Source organism: Cervus elaphus, chromosome 1, assembly GCF_910594005.1.
Source record: "Cervus elaphus chromosome 1, mCerEla1.1, whole genome shotgun sequence".
Lineage (NCBI taxonomy): Eukaryota > Metazoa > Chordata > Mammalia > Artiodactyla > Cervidae > Cervus > Cervus elaphus.
Genome location: NC_057815.1, coordinates 20,316,713 through 20,340,567, shown reverse-complemented (window position 1 = coordinate 20,340,567; position 23,855 = coordinate 20,316,713). Strand labels below are relative to the sequence as shown.

Genomic DNA, 23,855 nt, shown 5'->3' with positions numbered 1-23,855 from the left:
TTTGTGACCCCATGAATCGCAGCACGCCAGGGCTCCCTGTTCATCACAATCTCTTGGCGTTTACTGAAACTCATGCCCATGGAGTCGGTGATGCCATCAGCCATCTCATCCTCTGTCGTCCCCTTCTCCCGCCCCCAATCCCTCCCAGCACCAGGGTCTTTTACAACGAGTCAACTCTTTGCATGAGGTGGCCAAAGTATTGGAGTTTCAGCTGCAGCATCAGTCCTTCCAATGAACATCCAGGACTTATCTCCTTTAGGATGGACTGGTTGGATCTCCTTGCAGTCCAAGGGACTCTCAAGAGTCTTCTCCAACACCACAGTTCAAAAGCATCAATTCTTCGGTGCTCCGCTTTCTTCACAGTGCAACTCTCACATCCATACATGACTACTGGAAAAACCATAGCCTTGACCAGATGGAAGTTTGCTGGCAAAGTAATGTTTCTGATTTTTAATATGCTATCTAGGTTGGTCAATAACTTTCCTTCCAAGGAGTAAGCGTCTTTTAATTTCATGGCTGCAGTCACCATCGGCAGTGATTTTGGAGCCCAAAAAAATAAAGTCTGAAACTGTTTCCACTGTTCCCCCATCTATTTCCCATGAAGTGATGGGACCAGATGCCATGATCTTAGTTTGCTGAATGTTGAGCTTTAAGCCAACTTTTTCACTCTCTTTCACTTTCATCAAGAGGCTTTTTAGTTCCTCTTCACTTTCTGCCATAAGGGTGGTGTCATCTGCATATCTGAGGTTATTGATGTTTCTCCCGTCAATCTTGATTCCAACTTGTGCTTCTTCCAGCCCAGTGTTTCTCATGATGTACTCTGCATATAAGTTAAATAAGCAGGGTGACAATTTCCAGCCTTGACGTACTCCTTTTCCTATCTGGAACCAGTCTGAGGTTCCATGTCCGGTTCTAACCATTGCTTCCTGACCTGCATACAGGTTTCTCAAGAGGCAGGTCAGGTGGTCTGGGATTCCCATCTCCTTCAGAATTTTCCAGTTTATTGTGATCCACACAGTCGAAGGCTTTGGCATAGTCAATAAAGCAGAAATAGATGTTTTTCTGGAACTCTCTTGCTTTTTTGATGATCCAGCGGATATTGGCAATTTGATCTCTGGTTCCTCTGCCTTTTCTAAATCCAGCTTGAACATCTGCAAGTTCTCGGTTCATGTATTGCTGAAGCCTGGCTTGGAGAATTGTGAGCATTACCTTACTATCGTGTGAGATGAGTGCAATTGTGCGGTAGTTTGAACATTCTTTGGCATTGCCTTTCTTTCGGATTGGAATGAAAACTGACCTTTTCCAGTCCTGTGGCCACTGCTGAGTTTTCCACATTTGCAGGCATGTTGAGTGTGGCACTTTCACAGCATCATCTTTCAGGATTTGAAATAGCTCAACTGGAATTCCATCACATCCACTAGCTTTGTTCCTAGTGATGCTTGCTAAGGCCCACTTGACTGCACATTCCAGAATGTCTGGCTCTAGGTGAGTGATCACACCATTGTGATTATCTGAGTCATGAAGATCTTTTTTGTACAGTTTTTCTGTGTATTCTTGCCACCTCTTCTTAGTATCTTCTGCTTCTGTTAGGTCCATACCATTTCTGTTCTTTATTGAGCCCATTTTTGCATGAAATGTTCCCTTGGTATCTCTAATTTTCTTGAAGAGATCTCTAGTCTTTCCCATTCTGTTGTTTTCCTCTATTTCTTTGCATTGATCACTGAGGAAGGCTTTCTTATCTCTCTTGGCTATTCTTTGGAACTCTACATTCAAATGGGAATATCTTTCCTTCTCTCCTTTGCTTTTCGCTTCTCTGCATTTCACAGCTATTTGTAAGGCCTCCTCAGACAACCATTTTGCCTTTTTGCATTTTTTTTCCATAGGGATGGTCTTGATCCCTGTCTCCTGTACAATGTCACGAACCTCTGTCCGTAGTTCATCAGGCTCTCTGTCTATCAGATCTAGTCCCTTACATCTATTTCTCACTTCCACTGTATAGTCATAAGGGATTTGATTTAGGTCATACCTGAATGATCTAGTGGTTATCCCTACTTTCTTCAGTTTAAGTCTGAATTTGGCAATAAGGAGTTCATGATCTGAGCCACAGTCAGCTCCCTGTCTTCTTTTTGCTGATTGCATAGAGCTTCTCCATCTTTGTCTGCAAAGAATATAATCAATTTGATATCTGTGTTGACCATCTGTTGATGTCCATGTGTAGAGTCTTCTCTTGTGTTTTTGGAAGAGAGTGTTTGCTATGACCAGTGCGTTCTCTTGGCAGAACTCTATTAGCCTTTGCCCTGCTTCATTCCGTACTCCAAGGCCAAATTTGCCTGTTACTCCAGGTGTTTCTTGACTTCCTACTTTTGAATTCCAGTCCCCTATAATGAAAAGGACATCGTTACTGGGTGTTAGTTCTAGGAGGTCTTATAGGTCTTCATAGAACCGTTCAACTTCAGCTTCTTCAGCGTTACTGGTTGGGGCATAGGCTTGGATTACCGCGATATTGAATGGTTTGCCTTGGAAACAAACTGAGATCATTCTGTCAGTTTTGAGATTGCATCCAGGTACTGCATTTTGGACTCTTTTGTTGACTATAATGGCTATTCCATTTCTTCTAAGGGATTCCTGCCCACAGTAGTAGATATAGTGGTCATCTGAGTTAAATTCACCCATTTCTGTCCATTGTAATTTGCTGATTCCTAGAATGTTGACATTCACTCTTCCCATCTCCTGTTTGACCACTTCCAATTTGCCTTGATTCATGGACCTAACATCCCAGGTTCCTATGCAATATTGCTCTTTACAGTATTGGACCTTGCTTCTATTACCAGTCCCATCCACAACTGGATATTGTTTTTTCTTTGGCTCCATCCCTTCATTCTTTCTGGAGTTATTTCTCCACTGATCTCCAGTAGCGTATTGGGCACCTACCGACCTGGGGAATTTCTCTTTCAGTATTCTATCATTTTGCCTTCTCATACTGTTAATGGGGTTCTCAAGGCAAGAATACTGAAGTGGTTTGCCATTCCTTCTCCAGTGGACCACATTGTAGGTCTTTAAAGCTGAGATACCTAGTATGGGGTCATACCCTTCATTCCTCAAGAAGAGGTCTGGGTTTTGAATTTTCCTCCTGATTTTGGGTCACTGTTCCAGGGCTGGGTTTTATTGCAGGATTGTTCCAGTCTCTCCCACTTTGATGTGGTTTTATTCTCTTTCGCTCAGTGTGTGGTAATTGCTTAGCCAGTCTTTAGGTATTCAACAGAGGTGTAAGGATCTAAACTTTTGAAATTTTCTTGGGCAGTAAATAAATTCCCTTCTAAAAGGTTTTTATGTGTGCTCAGTCACACAGTCATGTCTGACTCTTTGCAACCCCAAGGACTTTGTAGCCCACCAGGCTCTCCTGTCCATGGAATTTTCCAGGCAAGAATACTGGTGTGGATTGCCTGCCAGTTCTTTCTCCAAAGTATCTTCCTGACCCCAGGATCGGATCCACATCTCCTGAAGTCTCCTGCTTTGTAGGCAGATTCTTTACCACTACACCACCTTTTGTTTACCAGTTAATACTCCTACTGATAGAGTAAACAAATCATCTTCTTTGTATTTTTGTCAACTCTGGATATTACCACTGTTTTTAATTTTGTGGTTTATAAATAATATCTTATTTTCCTTTCTTCTCTTTATTTTTAAAGTTGTTTATTTTTACCTTCCTTACTTGCCATATTTGCCTATTTGTGTTTTTAGAATAAGTTTTGCTTTATAGAATGTTTAATTACTTTTAATATTTTATTTTTAATCATTGATTTATTTTTGATCTCTGTATTATTTAATTTGCATGATTAGCTTTTTGTCTTAAACTGGAACTCTCTACCCAACAAACAATTGCCCATCCCCCAGCCCCTGGCAACCACCGCCTACTTTGTCTCTCTATGAATCTGACTGCTCTTAGTACCTCGTAGAAGTTGAGTCATGTACGTCTTTGTGCTTTATAACTGCTTTATTCACTTAGCATAATGTTTTCAAGGTTCGTGCATGTTGTCAATGTGTTGTTTTTTTTTAAATTTTTTAATTGAAGGATAATTGCATTACAGAAATTTGTTTTTTTCTGTCATACATCAACAAGAATTGGCCATGGGTACACCCATGTACCTCCCGGACCTCCCTTCCATCCCTCCTTCCCGTCTCCCTCCCCATCCCACCCTTCAGCCTGCCGCAGAGCCCCTGTTCAAGCTCCCTGAGTTATATAGAAATTCCCATTGGTTGTCTGTTTTACCTGTGGTATTGTGAGTGTCTATATTACTCTCTCCATACAGCTCCCCTTCTGCCCCCTCTCCTCCTGCCTATGTCCATAGGTCTGTTCTCTATGTCTGTTTTTCTACTGCTGCCCTGAAAATAAGTTCATCAGTGCCATCTTTTTAGATTCCATATATATCAGTAAATGTCAGTAAATGATGTTTATATTTCCCTTTCTGACTTACTTCATTCTGTATAATAGGCTCTAGGTTCATCCACTTCATTAGAACAGATTTAAATGTGTTCTTTTCATGATTGAGTAGTATTCCATTGTGTATGTATACACCATATCTTCTTTATCCATTCATCTGTCAGTGGACATCTAGTTGCTTCCTTGTTCTAACTATTGTAAATAGTGCTGTAATGAACATTGGGGTGCATCTGTCTTTTTCAGTTTTGGTTTCCTCAGAGTATATACCTAGGCGTGGGATTGCTGAGTCATGTAGTCTTATTTCTACCTTTTTTTTTTTTCCTTGCCAGCATTTGTTATGTCTTTTATTTTTTTATTTTCTTTTAATTGAAAGATAATTGCTTTACAGAATTTTGCTGTTTTCTGTCAAACCTCAACGTGAATCAGCCACAGGTATACATACACCCCCTCCCTTGTGAACCTCCCTCCCACCTCCCTCCCCAGCCCACCCCTCTAGGTTGTTACAGAGCCCCTGTTGGAGTTTCCTGAGCCAGACAGCAAACTCCCGTGGGCTATCTATGTTACATATGGTGATGTAGGTTTCCGTGTTATTCCTAGCTTTTTAAGGAATATCCATACCACCTTCCATAGTGGCTGTATCAGTTTACATTCCCACCAGCAGTGCAACAGTGTTCCCTTTTCTCCAACGTGTTTTAAAATGCACGTTCTGTCCCCGTTCCGCCCTTAGCCCTCTCCCCTCCCTTTCCCCCGGCCAAGTTCAGGAATACCCTGAACTTGTGTTCTCTGCTCTCTCCTCTCTTCATCCCTAAGCAGAAGGACTTTTCCCAGAGACTCTGCCATCCTCATTCACTTAATGATTCATCTCAGAACCAGAGCCACATGGAATGTGGTCTGAAAGTTTGTGCTCACACACTGGCTTTCCAGTGGTCGATGTGCATTGAGTTTTCCTGCTCTGGCCGCTCTTGTTTCTCTTGCCTGCGCCAGAGGGCTTGCCGCAGTGCTCCGGGGAGCCCAGGCTGCGGGGGGCCCTGGGATGGCCTGGGGGTGATTAGAGTGGTGACCGCAGGGGGGACAGTGAAACATGGAGCTGCTGGATTGCTGCTGGGACTGTCACCAAGAAGTAAGGGGCTCCTGGTACTGCTCTTCATGCCGTAGCGTCTGACCCCAGGAGCGAGTGTGAAAGAGCCAAAGAGCACTTGAGGGGCAGAGGCCAGCGCCCGCAGCAGCCCTGGGCGCCGGGCCCAGCAAGTGCTCCTGAGTGTAGCTGTAATCCAGGGAATATATCTTCTTATTTTATTTTTAGTTATTCCTTATATTTACTGATGAGATCTGAGTGTTTTTGTCATATTTTAATAATGTAATTAGTGATACAGTAAGCTTTTCAGTATCAACATGATTTAAAGCCAGCATTTTGTTGCACTACAAAAGGGGTTATAGGCTTACTATCCATAACACTTAGTACCCAACTGGAATTTTTCATTAGCTGTCTTGAGTAATGCTTTTTGTTGTGAGCAGTTGAAATTATTTTTAAAAGGGGTGTAGTTTGTAATTCTTAAGACAAGTTTTTAATTGATGATGGAATATCTGTTTTGTAAAATCCTTATTTTTGTATGAATAATATTAAATCTATTCATAGTGAATTCAGCATTCCATAGTTTCAGTGGTGAAAAAAATGCGGAAAGCACAGCAATTACAAAAATGAGGTAGTAAAACATTCTCAAGATTTCGTTCTCTAAGCTTACTCAGGATGGAAACAGTTTCATATTCGAGTGAAAGTTTTGGGGTTTTTAGCAGTCAGCATCACATTAGACTGAGTGCCAGAGCTTCTCTCATGCTCATTTTGCTGTTGTGTTAGTGACAGTAATGTGACAACAATATACTCTTGAAACTGAGGATTGTTAGTATTCACATCACAGTGAATTGAAAGCATTTTGACCTGGAACAGAAACATGATTGACTTGTAGTAGAAAACTTAGAATTTTAATAAACTATAAGCCACATGGAGAAAATTGTCTAGTACTTTCAGTTTAGATTATTTGCTGTATCTTTCTTTCTTTTTTTTCTTCATGAGGTCAAAAGTGTTTACTTTAGTAACCTAAGTATTTTAGACCATTATAGGATAAGCAGCACATTTGTCTCCCCCAAACTTATGATGATTATAGCAAAACTGTGTCCAAGTTAGTACCTTTACACATCATTTCTTCATCACGGTTTATTGCTTGGAATAGATAAAAAACAAAATAATGGAATTTGTAGGAATGTTAAATAATTTCCAACTCTATTGGGTGAGAGTATGGAAGAGTTTAAGGAAATTTTGGGAGAGCATATGAATTTTGATGTTTCCCTGTCCTTGTGGAAGTATGTCTACAAGATCTGAAATAGTATAGGAAGACTGTCTCCTGATGAATGAATAGAAGTTTTTTCAAGGAAAGTGCTTCTTCAGCTTGTGCTTATGCAGCTTACCTAGTCCCTTTCTTCAAATGAATTTGCTAGTTCATTGATTTTTGAATATTGATAGCATGTCATGATTGTATTTATGTTACATATCATTTAATTTGAATTGCGTTTTTTCTATAAAAATGAATTTTCTTAAATAAAATAAAATGTGGAAATTCTCTAGTTGCATGTTTAGAAACTATATAACCTGTGGCTATTAAATGACTCTTGATAATTTAGATACTTCTGCTTTGATAACTTAAAAACTTTCAGTATTATATATAAAACTTTAGAATTTCTGGAAGTATAGGTGAATGTGCATGGACTGCTTTATTAAAATGTATGATTTAGGTTCAGGCACAAACTTAGGCACTTGTGAGTGCCTAAGATCTATCTTGTATCAACTTCTTTGAGATTAAAACAAGACTTTTCTTCATATGGTAACATCTATTCATTAAACATATTTGAAAGAAATGAATATTATAAAGTATAAATCAAATGAATGAATAATACTTTCTACTTCTTATTAGTCTCTGAGATTTATGGGATTTATGAAATATTTTTGGAATAAATTTCCTTTCCAGTATTATGTAGTATATCTTCTTACCGTAAAGCAGATAGTTTTTACCTATCGCCTTTTAAAATTTACAGTGTTCCAGGCACTAAGTCCCTTAACATATTGTTAATTCCTTCAACAGTTCTGTTTTATAAGGGAGGAAATGAAGATATACAGATCTAACCTTTCTCTAGGGTGCTCAGATGTAGTAGGTGTTGTAGTTAGAATTCAAACACATTTTTCATGATGCCAGAGACGTCTTGGTAATTGGATGTCATTAAAACAAACTGTTATATCTGGAAATGTGAATTTTTTTTATCAGCTGTAAAGTAAACTTTGAGATTCCCTCATGTTGTATTAATCCTATTCTAATATTCTCTTTTCGAATATTTACTAGAGTGTATGTGCTGCCATGGTGGTATCATCCAGTGGTCTACTTTTCTTACTGTTTTTCTTTCAACTGGTTAATTATGTAGATGAACAGTTGAAATTTTGCTTATTATATATTCTCTTGATATTAAATTATTTCGTAACAGATCCCAAGCAAACTGATATAAATTTAACTTAAAGTAAAACACCCAAATTTTCTGACTCATAAGCTGTGTAGATCCAAGGATAGAGTAGGTACAAAATATTTTTAAACCCTGGTTATTGACAGTTTTTTTTTTTAAAACAAGTGTTCAGAAAATTCTTAAGCTTGATTAAATTCATTCTTGATTTGCTTCTGTGTAATTGGAAATAATGTGTTCTCTGTCAGCAAACTATATTTTTAAGTTTATTCTTGAATTATTGTTATTCCTCTTTATAAAATCATTGTTAAATTCTTATGGCTAAAGGGATTCATTGGTACAGCTAGGTACCCAGACTGCTGCCATAAACAGCATTCTTCTGACATCTCCCAGATGGAAAATCATAGAGGATTATATTCTGGTTGACCTGGCCTAGATCATATGGTATCTCTTGTACCATTATCTATGGCATGGTATCTTGACATTGGGCCACCTTGATGATTGGCTTATCTCTTTCCAACAGAAGGATGGTTTTCTTGCAGGCAAGGAGATTACTTGCTGGTAATGTTTACAGGAGAGTGTACTCTTTTGTTGTTGTTGAATGTATCTTTTATATATATTGTATCATAATATCCTTCTATTTATCTGTAGGTTTATAATCATGTACACCTGTAATATTAGATATGAATAAAGTATGATTTATTGTATGGAAAAAGCTAAATAAAGTTTATATTAGAATTCTGTAGGAAAGATGGTGCTTTAGCAGATGGTTTTGTTTATATTGGTAAACTCATTGCTTTTTTGGACAGAAATGACAGAAGCTTATTTCATAAAATTTTAAAAATACATCAAATTAGGAAACAAATAACCTGTAATCTCAAAAATAAATCACTGATAAAAAACTTTATTATCTATTTCTAATTTCTTTTGCAGATATATATGCATGTCTGTTTATAAAAAATATTTGTTTAAATCAATATGAACTATGCTGTATACTTTGATTTAACTATTATTCATGATAGACTTTTGAACATTCGTGTTGTTTCAGTTTTCCTTCCACTATAAAAGCCTTGCAATGAATACTCTCATTTCTTATCTAGAGTAGAATACATTTGTAATCTCTTTGCACAAATTTCTAGAAATGCAGTTTCTTTATTTATGGGGATATAGGATTTTGATGAGCATATAACATACACAATGACAAATTGAAGATTACTAATGCAAGAGGTTGATCTGGTTAATAATGTCTAATCTAAACCTCACAGTTGGATTTCATCTAGTTAAATCTGTTTTTTTCTGTTGTTGTTATTTGTTTTTTTAAATGAGAATACACTGATTATTCCTTAGCACTATTTCTAAATATTAAGTTTCTCTCTCTACTTCCACTGCCAACTTAGAAGCATTGTGCTATGTAGATGCCATCTGAATGGTCATTTTTATATTGATAAAAGTAGATTATTAGACGATAGAGTATAGAATTTATAAGCCTGAATTTAAAGACTATGCTTTTCCAGAACCAGACATTTAGAAAAAGCAAAATAATATCTGTTATTCTTTTCAGGCTGATCAGTTGATGTTCGCTTTGCATTTCATTCGAGGATTGCATCCTGAACTTTTTCAAGAAAATGTAAGTGGAAGAAAAGGAGGAAAATATTAAGAGTTCCATAGAAATTTGGTAACGGGTGGACTTCTGGTTAGATTAGAAATTGCTTAAGGCTAGACATTCCATATCAACCTATTCATTTTTTACTTAGTTAGAAGTTTAGTGTATGATGCTGATTTCCAGTTTTACTCTCCTGTGGTTGAGCCAGATATTCTGAAGGATGATGAGGCAGGGAAAGAACTCTAAAATTTACCATCCTACCAAGATTTTTCTGAACACAAGTGTGCTTTTCCAGGACACCAGAAAAATCAGCCTTATTATTTTCCTCATCTAAGCACTGGGGCTGATAAATATAAAAATATGAAGCTATATGAGTATACCAGTACATTATTTATTATTTACATTGGCATGCTGAGAATCAGCATGTGAAACAAGAGTGGGTCGTTCTCAGAACCTCCTTCTTGAGTCTGAAGATTTATATTAATCTTTTAATGTATAATTTATCTTCTTTTGTTTAGTTTATGTCTTCATTTCTGGTCTGCCATGTAACCCACTCTCAGACTTGAAAGAAATGTCCTTTAAGATAGGGCTAAGTAATCCATCTCTGATCTACCTCTAATGTTAAAAAAATTCTTTATGGGTGATTTTCCTCATTATTCTGCCATTTTCATTAAAGTGGGCTTGCAGTAGCCAGAGTGGCAGGGAATAATATATGGACAGTGCACTTTGACCTAGTGACCTAGTCACCTTTAACTGTCTATGATCAGATTTTAACTATGCTCTGGGTTCCCCTCATTTGAATACGTGCCATTCCATATGACTGTTCTCTCTCTATTTCTTTCTAACTCCAAGTACTCTGGTTGACTTGTATAAATTTCTCCTAAGTTTAACTTGGCTACTTTTATTTATTCCATTTACTTTGATGCATTTCCCTCTTCCTGTATAATACTTTTCATCATGATCAATAAACTGTTGTATGAGACTTAATTTTCCCTAGTTTTCCCTCTTGAAGTGTAAATAAATTATCATTGGGAAAAGAGAACATTTTTCCTTGACTCACATAAAATAGTAGTAATAATTTGTATTTTATTTATTTGTGACTGTATAACTCCAATAGGAAGAGTGAGCAGAGGTAGGCAGTATGTTGCTTTGGTAGTTTTTCCATATTACACTCAAATTTTATTATGTTTATGCTGGCCAGTGTGTAACATAATATAGTAGTGCCCATAATTATCTGATTGGGTAACCCAGAGTGAAGACATAGGTTTTCAAAGAGCTCTAGATTCTGTAACACTTGCTCAATTTTGATTCCATGAGTTAATTAGGGAAAAAAAGAGTATCAATGGCCGTCTTCTCCCTATACATTGGAAAAGATAAGTTAATAGTGGGACTTCCCTCTATTTTTCCCAGTATATACAATTTTTAAACTTTTGATGCATCTTACTGCTTATATACTAGTAAAGGATAGCATGTAATAGGACAAATTAAAGATAATGACAAATGCTAATTATTTGAATAGACATTTTAATGTTTAGATGTTGAGACTTACAAGTGTTTAATATGGTTATATTTTTTTCTTAAAATTATTCTAATATATTTCATTTTAATGTTGGTATAGTACCAACATAATGTTTTATGTTGGTATGGTACATGAACTCACTATTATGACGTTAATATATTAGGAATTGGGAAGATATGAAAGGAGTTTTTTTCCTCCATGTTTTTTTAGAAAGCTGAATTGTAAGCTGTCTTATGGGGAAATTTAAAAAGATTTGTTAAATGGTTAGGATATTTATCTTTTGTGTGTTTCTCATATTTTTATTAAATAGGAATGGGATACATTTACAGGTGTGGTTGTTGGAGACATGTTGCGGAAAGTTGTAAGTTAGAGTAATTAAAATTATTATTTTATTCTTAGGGAAAGTAATTCTGGTTTTGCCTTCATGAAATATAATTTGCTTCAGAGTAGTTTTAAGTTACTGTTGAAATTATATTTTAATTAGAGGAATATGTCTTTTCCTTTATTGCCCTAATATAAAATGGACTGATATATTTTTTTTGTCCTTGAGGACATATTTTTTTTGAGAATATTTAATTAAACATAAGAAATTAATATAGTTTCTTTTTTCAGTATATGTATTTTGGAACTCTAAGAAAATCAAATCTTGTAGTATAGCTAGGAAAATTTTCTTAAATAAGTGAAATTAAAAAGTACTTCACTTATCTTTTGAAACTTTATTCAAGTTAGAGTTTTTTCCCGGTAGTTTTCTCGACAGGTAATGGATAAAATTATTCTTCAAAGCATCCTATCCAAACTGTAATGCAAAACCTAGATTATGTTGGAAATGCAACATATAATCAAAAATAATACAGTTTTATGGTAATTTCATATTACATTTGAGTTTTTCTGAAGTTTTACAAAGGAATAAACATTATGAAAATGAATGTTACATTTTTCTAAATCATTATCTATACCTTATGTAGAATTTTACCATATTGATTTGTAAAATAGATACAAATAAAAATACATAGAGTGAGGTTCTTTTTATAAAACAAAATAGTGTTCATAAAATTAACTGGTCAATTTAAAAAAATTTTTTTAAAGTTTGAATTTTACCAAATGTACTAAGGGAAATAATTGCTCTTATTAAAAAGGACTCTCAACAAAGAGTACGTGATCAACTTCCATCTTGGATAGATCAGGAAAGAAGCTGGGCAGTGGCAACATTAAAGGTATTCCATTCTTACTTTGGAGGATATTTAACTTTTTAATAGTTGCATTATATCTGTTTATATTTTTATGTTCTACTACTTCATGCTTGGTGTTGATATTTCTGTGAAAATGACGTAAAATCCATGGGTAAAAGAATATCCAAGAATTATTCTGATTGACCCTGTAATGAATAATTAATTAATTGAATCTTTCATTCACTGTATAACATACTGAATCTCCACCCTGGTGAAGATTCTGTGCTATGTACCCATAGGGGATAGAAAGATAAGTAAATGAAATGTCCTCTAATATGATATGTGGACATCTTATTAATAGGATAATTTAGCATCAATAATAAAATACAATATGATACTTATGTTGAAAAGGTTTCAAAATCAAACTATTTCTCTCACTTCTGTTCACCTTTTATTATCTTTCACACTCAACTCTTTGCCTAGGGTAGGAAACATTTTTTTTAAACAACTTTACTAGAATGCAAAAAGTCAATAATTATAAAAAATAGTAAGAATTTGAAGGTATTTCTGGATTATTGGGCAGGACCTGTGAACTATTTCATGAGCTCCTAATGGAAAATTAATATTAATCATTATGGTACAGTTAAAATTGAGCAATTGATCTACTGAGAGGTTTTCCTTGGGGAAAAATCTTAACTGTATTAACCTATAAAGTATAGTTTTTTTTTTCCACATACTGATTTCTTGTTAAGTAAAGAAATGCAAAACATTGAGGAAAGGCAGCTTTCCTCTTCAGAGAATGTTTATAATATATATTAATGTTTTATTGTCATTTTAGTTTATTAAAACATTTTCAAATGAACTATTTGTCACACAAATCTTAAAAGGAAGATAGTATTAACTTTCCTTTTATGGATAAGAATTGAGAATCTATGCAGTGAATTGCTGAATGCTTGAACCTGAATTTTCTCTTAAATTTCATACATATTTTTGAGGACTTGTTACGTGCCAGGCATCATATTAAATGCTTCAGATGTATTATCTTACTTTATTATCATGATAATGTATTCAGGAGGTCATAATTATGCCTGTTTTTGAGAAGGCTGAGGTGTAGACAAGTTAAATAATTTACCCAAGATCAAATAGCTGGGAAGTTCTGAAACTGTGATTTTAATTTGAGCATTCTGTTACCACAGTCCATGGCTTTGTTATAGGTTTTCCAAATATAGTGGGTTTTTCCCCACTCTTCTTTCCCCTCCCCACTTTCTTATGTTCGAGGTATTACGCAGAATTTAAAAATGAATCTTCTCATTAGATATTTTGAACATTGCTACCCATTTCACAGATGAAGTAGCTAAGGCATAAAATGATATAGTCACTTATGGTCACTTAGAAAACAAAGAGTTGAAGTTGTAACTAGGCATATTTTTACACTCTAACATGGAACTCTATTTGTGGCAGTATTTAAGATTTGTACTTGGTTTTAGTGAAAGTATTCTTTTCTCCACAAGGTGGAGATAGGTACACGTTTTTACATAGAGAAAAGATTTGTTAATGTACAAGAATTGATGTCGTATTACTTTAGAAATACTTGTTTTTAATTCTGGATTAGATATATGCACCATACTATTTCTGACTTAGACATGATTGAATAAGCCAACATCATTTAGAAAATATAATATCTATCAGGAATTTCCACTTACTATTTTTTAGTATGCATATATGTGCATGTATTTAGTATGTATGTCTGTATGTCTGTATTTATATTTGTTTGTTGCTCACTATTTTTATTTTTTATTTATTTTTATTTTTTAGATTGCTCTTCCCAGTCTTTATCAGACCCTGTGCTTTGAAGATGTAGCTTTGTGGCGTACCTATTATCATAATTCAATGTGTGAGCAAGAGTTTCCATCTATTCTTATAAAGAAAGTTTCTTTATTTCAGCAGGTAAATTATCTAAATGCATAAAAGTATGAAATGTTTCTCTTGTTGTTCAGAAGCCATTGAAATAAAAGCTTTGCCCACAGGGTGTCACTTAACCTTGGGGCATCCATGGGAAAGGTTTCTCTGGTCTTGCCACCTTATCCAGACAGGGAAGTCCCGGGCAGTGTTTCTGGGCAGCGTGTCTCCCACCAAGCTTTTATTACTCCCCCTGCCTCCGACCCGAGGGGGATCTTGGAATAGAGTATCCGTATAGAGAGTTTAAGGTATTTATTGTTCAGGTTCTTCACACATTTCCCAGGGTTCTAAGGAGAAGAAAGACCTTATGCTGAGGAACAGGGAGCTTGTACCCTGTTGGCTAGACCAAATCTTGGCGTTGGAGAGGACGTGGGAGTTGATGCTCCAGGAGATGACCCTTCCGTTTATGTGTGCACACATCTTCAGTGCTGACTCATGTCCAACTCTTTGCGACCCCGTGGATGGCAGCCTGCCAGTCTCTTCTGTTTATGGGTTTCTCCAGGCAAGAATACCCTAGTAGGTTGCAATTTCCTTCTCCCAGAGATCTTCGGACCAGGGATCAAACCCGCATCTCCTGCATCCCCTGCATCAGCAGGCGGGTTCTTTATTATCACTCTGCCCTTTCTCTTCACCGTGCTGCTGGTTGTGGTTCTGTCCCCTTTGTCTTCTCCTTTTGAAGTTCTGTTTCTTCAGGTGTGTTTAAGAAAAAGACAAAAAATAAAAACTTCTTTTGAAAACTTAAGCATCTAGAACTAGATAGATGTGATTCAGCATAAAATTGGTGATTTGAAAAATTTAGGAGTTTTATGTCTCTGCACTGCTCTCACCTGGAATGCCTCAGCTACAGACTCTAATTTTCACTTGTCATTGGGCCCTTTGTTAGCTTCTGAAGACAGCTAGCACCGTGACCAGTGCATGCTGATGTTTACCTTTGATAATAGATCTGAGGGCTTCCCGGGTGGCTGAGTGATAAGGAACCTGCCTGCCAAGCAGAAGATGCGGTTTCGATTCCTGCGCTGGGAAGATCCCCTGGAGAAGGAAATGGCACTCTAGTATTCTTGCCTGAGAATTCAATAAACAGAGGAGCCTGGCGGGCTACAGTCCAAGAGGCAGCAAGAGTTGGACACGACTTAGAGACTAAATAGCAGCAATAGATCTGATGGATTTTAGTAATATTTTGGCTATTAAAGAAATGTATTTTTGTATACCTATTATGACAGTTTTTGGCATAGGAAATATTGTGGTAAGCATTTTTTAAATTAATTAGCATCATTGTTCAGTTACAGTTGTTGTGGGAACTTTATTATTTAAAATACTCTGCACTTTATTTTAAGGTTCTTGTGGTACAGGCTCTCAGACCAGACAGACTACAAAGTGCCATGGCCCTATTTGCATGTAAAACTCTGGGTAAGTACACTTCTTCTCTAGACCTAGACCACTGACCTGAATTATTATTTTTTTAATTAATCTTTATTGGAGTATAGTTGATATACCATGTTGCATTAGTTTCTGCTATAAAGTAAAGTAAACCAGTTATACATATATCTACTTTTTAAAAATTGTTTTCCTGTATAGGTCATTGCAGAGTGCTGAGTAGTTTTCATTTCTCTACAGTAGGTTTTATTAGTCATCTGTTTTATATGTGTAGTGGGTATATGGGCTTCCCACGTGACACTAGTGGTAAATGACCTACCTGCCAATGCGGGAGATGCAAGAGACACTGGTTTGACCCCTTGGTTGGGAAGACCCACTGGAGGAGAAAGTGGCAAGCTCCTCCAGTATCCTTGCCTGGAAAATTCCATGGACAGACGAGCCTGGTGGACTATAGTTCATGGGACTGTGAAGAGTCAGACATAATGGGAAAACATGCCCAATGTATGTGTCAACCCCAATCTCCCAATTTATTCCCCCTTTCCTCCTTTGTGACCATAATTTTGTTTTTCTACACCTGTGGCTCTATTTCTGCTCTGTAAATAAGTAGATTTAAACCATTTTTTTGATTCCAAATATAAGTGACACCATATAGCATTTATCTTTCTCTGTCTGACTTCACTCAGTATGATAATCTCGAGGTTCATCCATGTTGTTGCAAATTGCATTATTTCATTTTTGTATGACTAAGTAATTATATATATGTACCACCTCTTCTTTATCCATTCTTCTCTTGCTCCACATTTAGCTTGCTTTCATGTCCTGGCTGTCGTAAATAGTGCTGCAGTGAACACTGGGGTGCATGTATCTTTTTGAATTTTTTTTTCTGGGCACATGCCCAGCAGTGGGATTGTTGGATCTTACTGTGGCCCTGTTCAGTTTTTTAAGGTATCTCCATACTGTTCTCCGTAGTGGCTGTATCAATTTACACTCCCACCAAAAGTGTAGGAGGATTCCCTGTTCTTCACACTCTCCCCAGCATTTATGGTTTGTAGATTTTTTGATAATGGCCATTCCGACTGGTGTGAGGTGATACCTCATGTAGTTTTGATTTGCATTTCTCTGATAATTAGTGATGCTGAGCATCTTTTGTATGATTCTTGGACATCTGTATGTTTTCTTTGGGTCAGAGGCCCTAAATTATTTGTTTTTAATTTACATTTTATTTTATGCTGACCTTAGTTTAGAAAGATTATGCACTTTCCCCCTGTATCCTATTTGTCTTACAACTCTACTTGGTTTAAAGAAATATTTGTTTGTGTTGGATATGACCATAATTAATTTTGCGTTAAATTTGATGCATAATTGGCATCCTATACTTAGTTAGGATGTTTGAACTTTTAAAAGTTCTTTTCTTATGAAAACACTAGAGTTTTAGACATTCATCTATGATAGAATTTCAAAGCAGGCCATCAGATGTTTGATTTAGATAAAATTAAGTATACAGATTCCATGTGTATGTGCTAAGTCACTTCAGTCGTATCTGACTCTTTGAGACCACATGAACTGTAGCCCGCCAGGGTCCTCTATCCATGGGATTTCCCAGGCAAGAATGCTGGAGAGGGTTGTCGTTTCCTCCTCCAGAGGATCTTTCTGACCCAGAGATGGAACCCACGTCTCCTGCAGCTCCTGCGTTGGCAGGAGCGTTCTTTACCACTAGCACTACCTGAGAAGTCCCAGAGTCCTAGATAATAAAGCCTTCAAAATGAGTTATTTTTGCTGTAAAACAAAAATAGTTTGTATATCTTTAGTTGTAAACATCTGTGCAATATGTATTTGTTAAGCCTTTTAATTAGTCTTAAAGGAAGCATTTAAAGTTATCACTCATTTGAAAATAGCATACCATATTAACATTTGTACTAGAAAAGTTTGGAAAAACTGTGTCAAGGAGAATATGAAAAGAATTTTACTTGAAGCTCACAGTCATCCAAGGATAATGGATTTTTGTTATTCTAAACCACAGGAAGTTTTAGATTTATGTTGGAAATATGTTGGCACAATTAAAATAGTATGCTGACAATTTTTTCTAGAAATTCTTCATTTATATTTACTTTTTCCAAATAATTTATATGAAATATTATATATAAACTGTGTTTAATCAAAGCTTATGTATATTTCAATCAAGTAAACCTAACATATGCATGTTTTCTCTATATTTGAATTTCTCATATAAATAAGCTAGCACAGTGTTTTATGAAATTGAAAAATATACTGGGCCTTCCATGCTTATCACTGAAAAAGTTCACAGTACCAAATAATCATTCTGTTTTTAATATGTAAAACTATTATATTCAGATATATCAGGGTATTATTTTGAAAAATTATCTCTTCACTCAAAGGATTAATTTTGCCCTAGTGAACTCATTCTTTCATTAAACATGAATGTTTATAACAATAATAATTATGGCTAATATTTTAATAGCTCTTACTATATGCCAGGTATTAGTCTTAAGTGCTGTATAACTTAATCCTCACAGCAACCATATGAGAGGCTATTTTTATATCCATTTAAAAATGAGGAAACAAGATCACACAACTAAATGACAGAATTCAAACCCAGTTCCAAAGTCTGTGCTCTTTAAGTACTGAAGGACTCAAAATTTATACTCAGTTTAGAGAGATGTTCTTGGCAGATGCTAACATAAAAAGTCTACCTCACCCTTGGATGAGGTTTTTCCATATGCACCTCCATTTCCACTCTTCCCCGTGTCAGTTTTCCAGGGCTGCCCTCAGAACCACAGGCGGGGTGGATTAAAACAACAGACATGTGTGGTGGAAGTTAGAAGTCTAAAATCAAGACTTTGGCAAGGCCACGTTCCCTCTGAAGCCTGTAGAGGATCCTTCCTTGCCTCTTCACAGATCCTGGTGGTTTGCTTGCAATCTTCCGTGTTCCTTGGCGTGTAAGGGTGTATCATTTGAGTATTTGTTTTCTTTATCACTTGACATTTGCCCTGTGTGTTTCAGAATTCACACAGCTGTCTTCCTGTAGGGAAAGCAGTTGTATTTAATTGGGAGTTCACTTTAGTCCAGTCTGAACTCATCTGAAGTTAACTAACTATATCTACAATGACCCTGTTTCCAATCAGGTCATCTTCTGGGGTCCTGAGGTTACACCTTCAGCATGTCACTTTTGGGGGGCTACATTTCAGCCCATTATGCTTACTAACCCAATGTTTCACCTAATGGCTATTTTCTGTTTTGGCAAGATGTCCTTTATCCCTGTGGGTATACTTGCACACATGTTCACACATATGCACACAAAATATTTTTGAGGCTCCATTTAGAATGGTCACTTGTCTGGTTAGTGAAGAGTATGTCAAAATATGTCTATGGATATACTTCTTGCTTTCCTTTTGTTTATCATGGAGAGAAAATATCCCTATTTATGCATCCCTGTTGAATGTTTATTTGCTAGGTAATTTTTACTCATGTCTGATAGAGTGTTTATCCACCTAACTCTTGGTTAGAAAAAAGTAGGGGTGGTTCTGGGCCAGTTGGTTTCATGGACTCAGATAACAGTGGAGGTTTCCTTCCTAGGTTCCAGCCTTGTAGTTTCTCTCTGCACTTCTCTACCCCCTTCTCTCTCTCCCCATCTTTGTCTCTTCCTTTTTCTTAGGCTCTCTGATTCCTGTTTATGTGTTGCCCTTAGTCTCATGGTTCATATATATGCTGAAGGATAAGGCTACTGATACCCTAGCATGTAGTTTAAAGCTTGTAGTGAAAGAAAACTTTCTCTACAAATTTTATTGTAAAAAACTCTACAGAAGGACTCTGATTTGCTTGCCTGGGTAACATATTCACTTCTGCAGCTAATTGCACCAGTAATATCTGAAACAGGATTTTTCTCCAAAGAAGTCACAGGTAGAGTGGGGCTGTACTCAGAAATGAGAGGAAGGGTTGCAGGTACAAAACAATAGGTACCCATCATAGTCAAATTACATATGATCTGTTGTAGCTGATTTTCATATTTAAGTAATAGTTGAGCCATTAAAGTACATTTTGAGAATCTGGCTCCTGTAAGAGTTATAAATCAGTTCAGTTTAGTTCAGTCACTCAGTCATGTTCAACTCATTGCAACCCCATGAACTGCAGCACACCAGGCCTCCCTGTCTATCACCAACTCCCGGAGCCTACTCAAACTCATGTCCATTGAGTCAGTGATGCCATCCAGCCATCTCATCCTCTGTCATCCCCTTCTCCTCCTGCCTTCAGTCTTTCCCAGCATCAGGGTCTTTTCAAATGAGTCAACTCTTCGCATGAGGTGGCCAAAGTATTGGAGTTTCAGCTTCAGCATCAGTCCTTCCAATGAACATTCAGGACTGATCTCCTTTAGGATGGACTGGTTGGATCTCCTTGCAGTCCAAGGGACTCTCAAGAGTCTCCTCCAACACCACAGTTCAAAAGCATCAATTCTTCAGTGCTCAGCTTTCTTTATGGTCCAACTCTCACATCCACACATGACCACTGGAAAAACCATAGCTTTGACTAGACAAACGTTTTTTGGCAATGTAATGTCTCTGCTTTTGAATATGCTGTCTAGGTTGGTCATAGCATTTCTTCCAAGGAGCAAGTGTCTTTTAGTTTCATGGCTGCAATCACCATCTGCAGTGATTTTGGAGCCCAACAACATAAAGTCTCTTACTGTTTCCATTGTTTCCCCATCTATTTGTCATGAAGTGATGCCTTGATCTTAGTTGTCCTGTCTACTTGCTGTTTTTTTTCTTTCTTTTTAAATGATTGTCTCCTCTGTATCATTCAAATGTTAACATTTTCAGAGAGGCTTTTCTGCGTCATCTAATCAGTACCAACACATCTACCTGCTTTAATTCTTTACCCACTTCATAACACTAACTAGCATATTTCTTGCTCATTTATGCACTTTCTGTATGTTTGTATAAGTGAAATGCAAGTAAAATGAGGCAATTGCAGAAAGGTTCTCAGTAGACTCTTCTTTCCTCACCCGTTTAGTCATTGAAAATATCCTCTTTGTGCCACAAGGCACGTGACCTTTCTCACTGAGTCTGTCATTTGACCCCCTGTCTATCCTCCGGAGTACTTCTGTATTGTACTATGCCATCTCTAGGTTAAATGATATTTAAGTTTTAATGACATTAATTGAAAAACCTCATAATATTCACATATTCAAATTCTTTGAAAGTTTAATATACTTCTAAAGTTATACTCTATTTCTAAGCAAAAGTTATATATACTGGTGTATGGCTGGGTGACTATTTGGTCAAGTGGTTTTATTAATGCAGTTTTTATATAAAATGGGGCACTTTATTTCATGAATAAGTTTTAAAAGTTCATACTGCTGAAAAATGACAAACACTTATCTTTTTAATCAAATTTTAGAGGTTTGATTTCAAGTGTAATTTCTCGAGCATCATTCATATGGAAAAATTTTTATTAAGTTTTAGCAATCCTCTTTATAATCTATAAACTTTAAAATAGTAACTTATAAAGATGCACTTATGAAAGTAGTTTTGCTTTGAGGATTTAAGTTAGCAGAGCAATCCCTAAAACTTCAGGCATGCTGCTTTAATGTAGGGCCTCCCAGCTTCAATATAATCCTGCAGACCAAGCCTTGTATACTAGCACAGTCTACTGCATTACTTTTTAAAAATAGCAGTTGTCAGATGCAGATATTCTAACTTCTGTAATTCTGATTTAATAACTATTCTGAGTACAACACCATGCTGTCTGTATTAAGGTATTAAAGAGATGTGTTCACAGATGATGCAGAAGTTTCTTCATCAAAACTTCTTTTTGGGCCTTGAAACTTTCCCTAGGTTTACACTCCTCTACTCTTATTCACTGGCATTAGGAAATATTTGTTCATTTCTATTGCTGCGGTAACAAAGTTACCACAAGTTGGCAGCTTAGAACAACCCCCATTTGTTATCTCCTAGTTGTGTGGGTCATAAGTCTGGTAGGCACTCCTGGTTTCTCTGATCCAAGTCGCACAGGGTTAAATCCAGGTGTTGGTCACTTGGACTCTTACTGGGAAGTTCTGGGAAGAATCCATTTCCAAACTCATTCAGCTGAATTTGTCCCATGCAGTTGGAGAGTCAAGGTTGTTTCTGTCATTTGGAGGTTGTAGAAGCCTGTCTCAGGTTTTAGAAGCTTCTTGCATTCTTTGATTGGCTCTGTGCCCCTCCTTCCTTCTTCATGGCCAGCAGTGGAGAACGATTTACCCTCCGCTTCACCTCTCTGACCGCCCCTCTGCCTCATCTTCCAGCTCCTCCTTCAGGCCTCATCTCTCTGACTTTCAGCTGGAGAAAGTTTTCTGCTTTCCAAGGCTTAAATGATTAAATTGGCAGCATTGGCTAATCCAGGATAATCTTATTTTAAGATCCATAACCTTAGTTACATCTGCAAAATCCTTTGACAGGAGTACCTAGGTTAGTGTTTGATTGAACAACTGAGGGTAGAATCTTGAATATTTTTGGAATTTTACTGCCACAAAATGTTTGACATTTTTTGTTTGTTTCCTGGCTTGAGTGTTATTCCATTTCTAGAGATTGTCTTCCCATTTAATTGGTTGATGTGTATTAGGTTAGATAGTGGTCGTTGATTTTCCTTCTTTTTCTTGATATTTATGTTACATTTTTTAGTTGTCTTTTCTCTCTATTAAAGGAAGAGTAATTTTCTTGTCTTTTAGGGAGAATGAGATGAATGAGAAAGAGTGAATCAGTTATACTTACTACTTAAAATAGTTTGATATTAATTTGCTGCTTTCTTTAGTTTCTTTACTCTTTACTTACTTTACTCTTTTCTTTACCTGTACCTGAAAATTACAGGAGTAATATTCTTTACTTTTTAAATTGCAAATTATTTATTTTTAAATTTCTTAATATTTTATCTCAGTAAATAAAATACAATGAAGGTTAAAGTGATTTCTTTGACTTATTTTTAGTTCCTTTTTTCTTTTGGAAGAATTTGTATATTTTAACTGTCAAGGTCAAAATATAAGACCCCAATGATTTACAAGTAGTTCTACACTATCAAAATTGACAATGCAATGAACATTTTTGGCTTTTTACTGTTACTGAATAGTTTTGAATGATTGACACTGACAGTTCAAATGCTATCATGAGTCAAAATTAATTGGGTTATTAAAACCCAATTAATAAAACTAGGTTCATATGAAATGCCATGTGGTTTTTATTGGAGTTTTGTGAGTGGAATGGCTAACATGCAATTCCCAGTAATGAGTGTCACCTGTGTTATCTTTTTTTTTTTTTTTTGTGTTATCTTAAATGGTAAAATATTTCTCATGAGTTTTTTCTCTAATTTAAAATGTTCCAGTTTTTTGACAGTTCATTGTATAAAATGAATTAATGCACATATATTTATCCTTAACATTAGAAATAATAATTTCATTTATACTTGGCTCCAGATTCAAAATGGTGAGAAAAACAGATATAATTCCTGCCTCATGGAGTTTAAAGTCTGTATTTGTTAAATAAAGAAATGATATGAGAACTATTTTCACTTTTTAAAGATAATTTCTGTATTTCATGTATTTTCCAAATAAAACACATGTTTAGTCAATATGGGCATGTGTGCGTGCATGCTCTATCACTTCAGTCGTGTCTGACTCTTTGCCACCCCATGGACTGTAGCCCGCCAGGCACCTCTGTCCATGGGATTCTCCAGGCAAGAACACTGGAGTGGGTTGCCATGCCTGCCTCCAGAGGATCTTCCCGACCCAGGGATCGAACTCTTGTCTCTTACGTCTACCTGCACTGGCAGGCATTTTCTTTACCCCTAGTGCCACCTGGGGAGCCCCACTACAGGCATACCTTGTTTTATTGCACTTTGGCTTCCCAGGTGGCACTACTGTTAAAGAACCCACCTGCCCATTCAGGAGATGTCAGAAACTTGGGTTCGATCCCTGGGCAGGGAAGAGCCCCTGAGGGAGGGCGTGGCAACCTGCTCCAGTATTCTTCCCTGGAGAACCCCATGGACAGAGGAGTCTGGTGGGCTACAGTCCGTAGAGTCACAAAGAGTCAGATACGACTGGAGCCACTGAGCGTGCCTGCATGCAAATACTATAGTTTTTACAAATTGAAGGTTGTGGCAGTCTTGTGTCAAGCAACTTTTTCGGCACCATTTTTCAAACAACATTTGTGCAACTTGTGTCTTTGTGTTCCATTTTAGTAACTCTCACAGTATTTCAAGCTTCATTATTGTTTGTTATAGTAATCTGTGGTCAGTCATTTTTGC

At 36.6% G+C, this 23,855-nt stretch overlaps 1 protein-coding gene across 3 annotated transcripts in view; it reads left to right on the top strand.

The window, feature by feature from the left end:
* Positions 1-23,855, top strand: part of DYNC2H1 (dynein cytoplasmic 2 heavy chain 1) — a 395,598-nt gene that overhangs the window by 202,922 nt on the left and 168,821 nt on the right. For all 3 annotated transcript variants that reach the window (XM_043892886.1, XM_043892813.1, XM_043892970.1), the window contains 5 exons: positions 9,504-9,569; positions 11,375-11,425; positions 12,201-12,278; positions 14,049-14,180; positions 15,527-15,599. In XM_043892886.1, the coding sequence (XP_043748821.1) occupies positions 9,504-9,569; positions 11,375-11,425; positions 12,201-12,278; positions 14,049-14,180; positions 15,527-15,599 (400 nt within the window). The remainder of the gene's footprint in view (positions 1-9,503; positions 9,570-11,374; positions 11,426-12,200; positions 12,279-14,048; positions 14,181-15,526; positions 15,600-23,855) is intronic.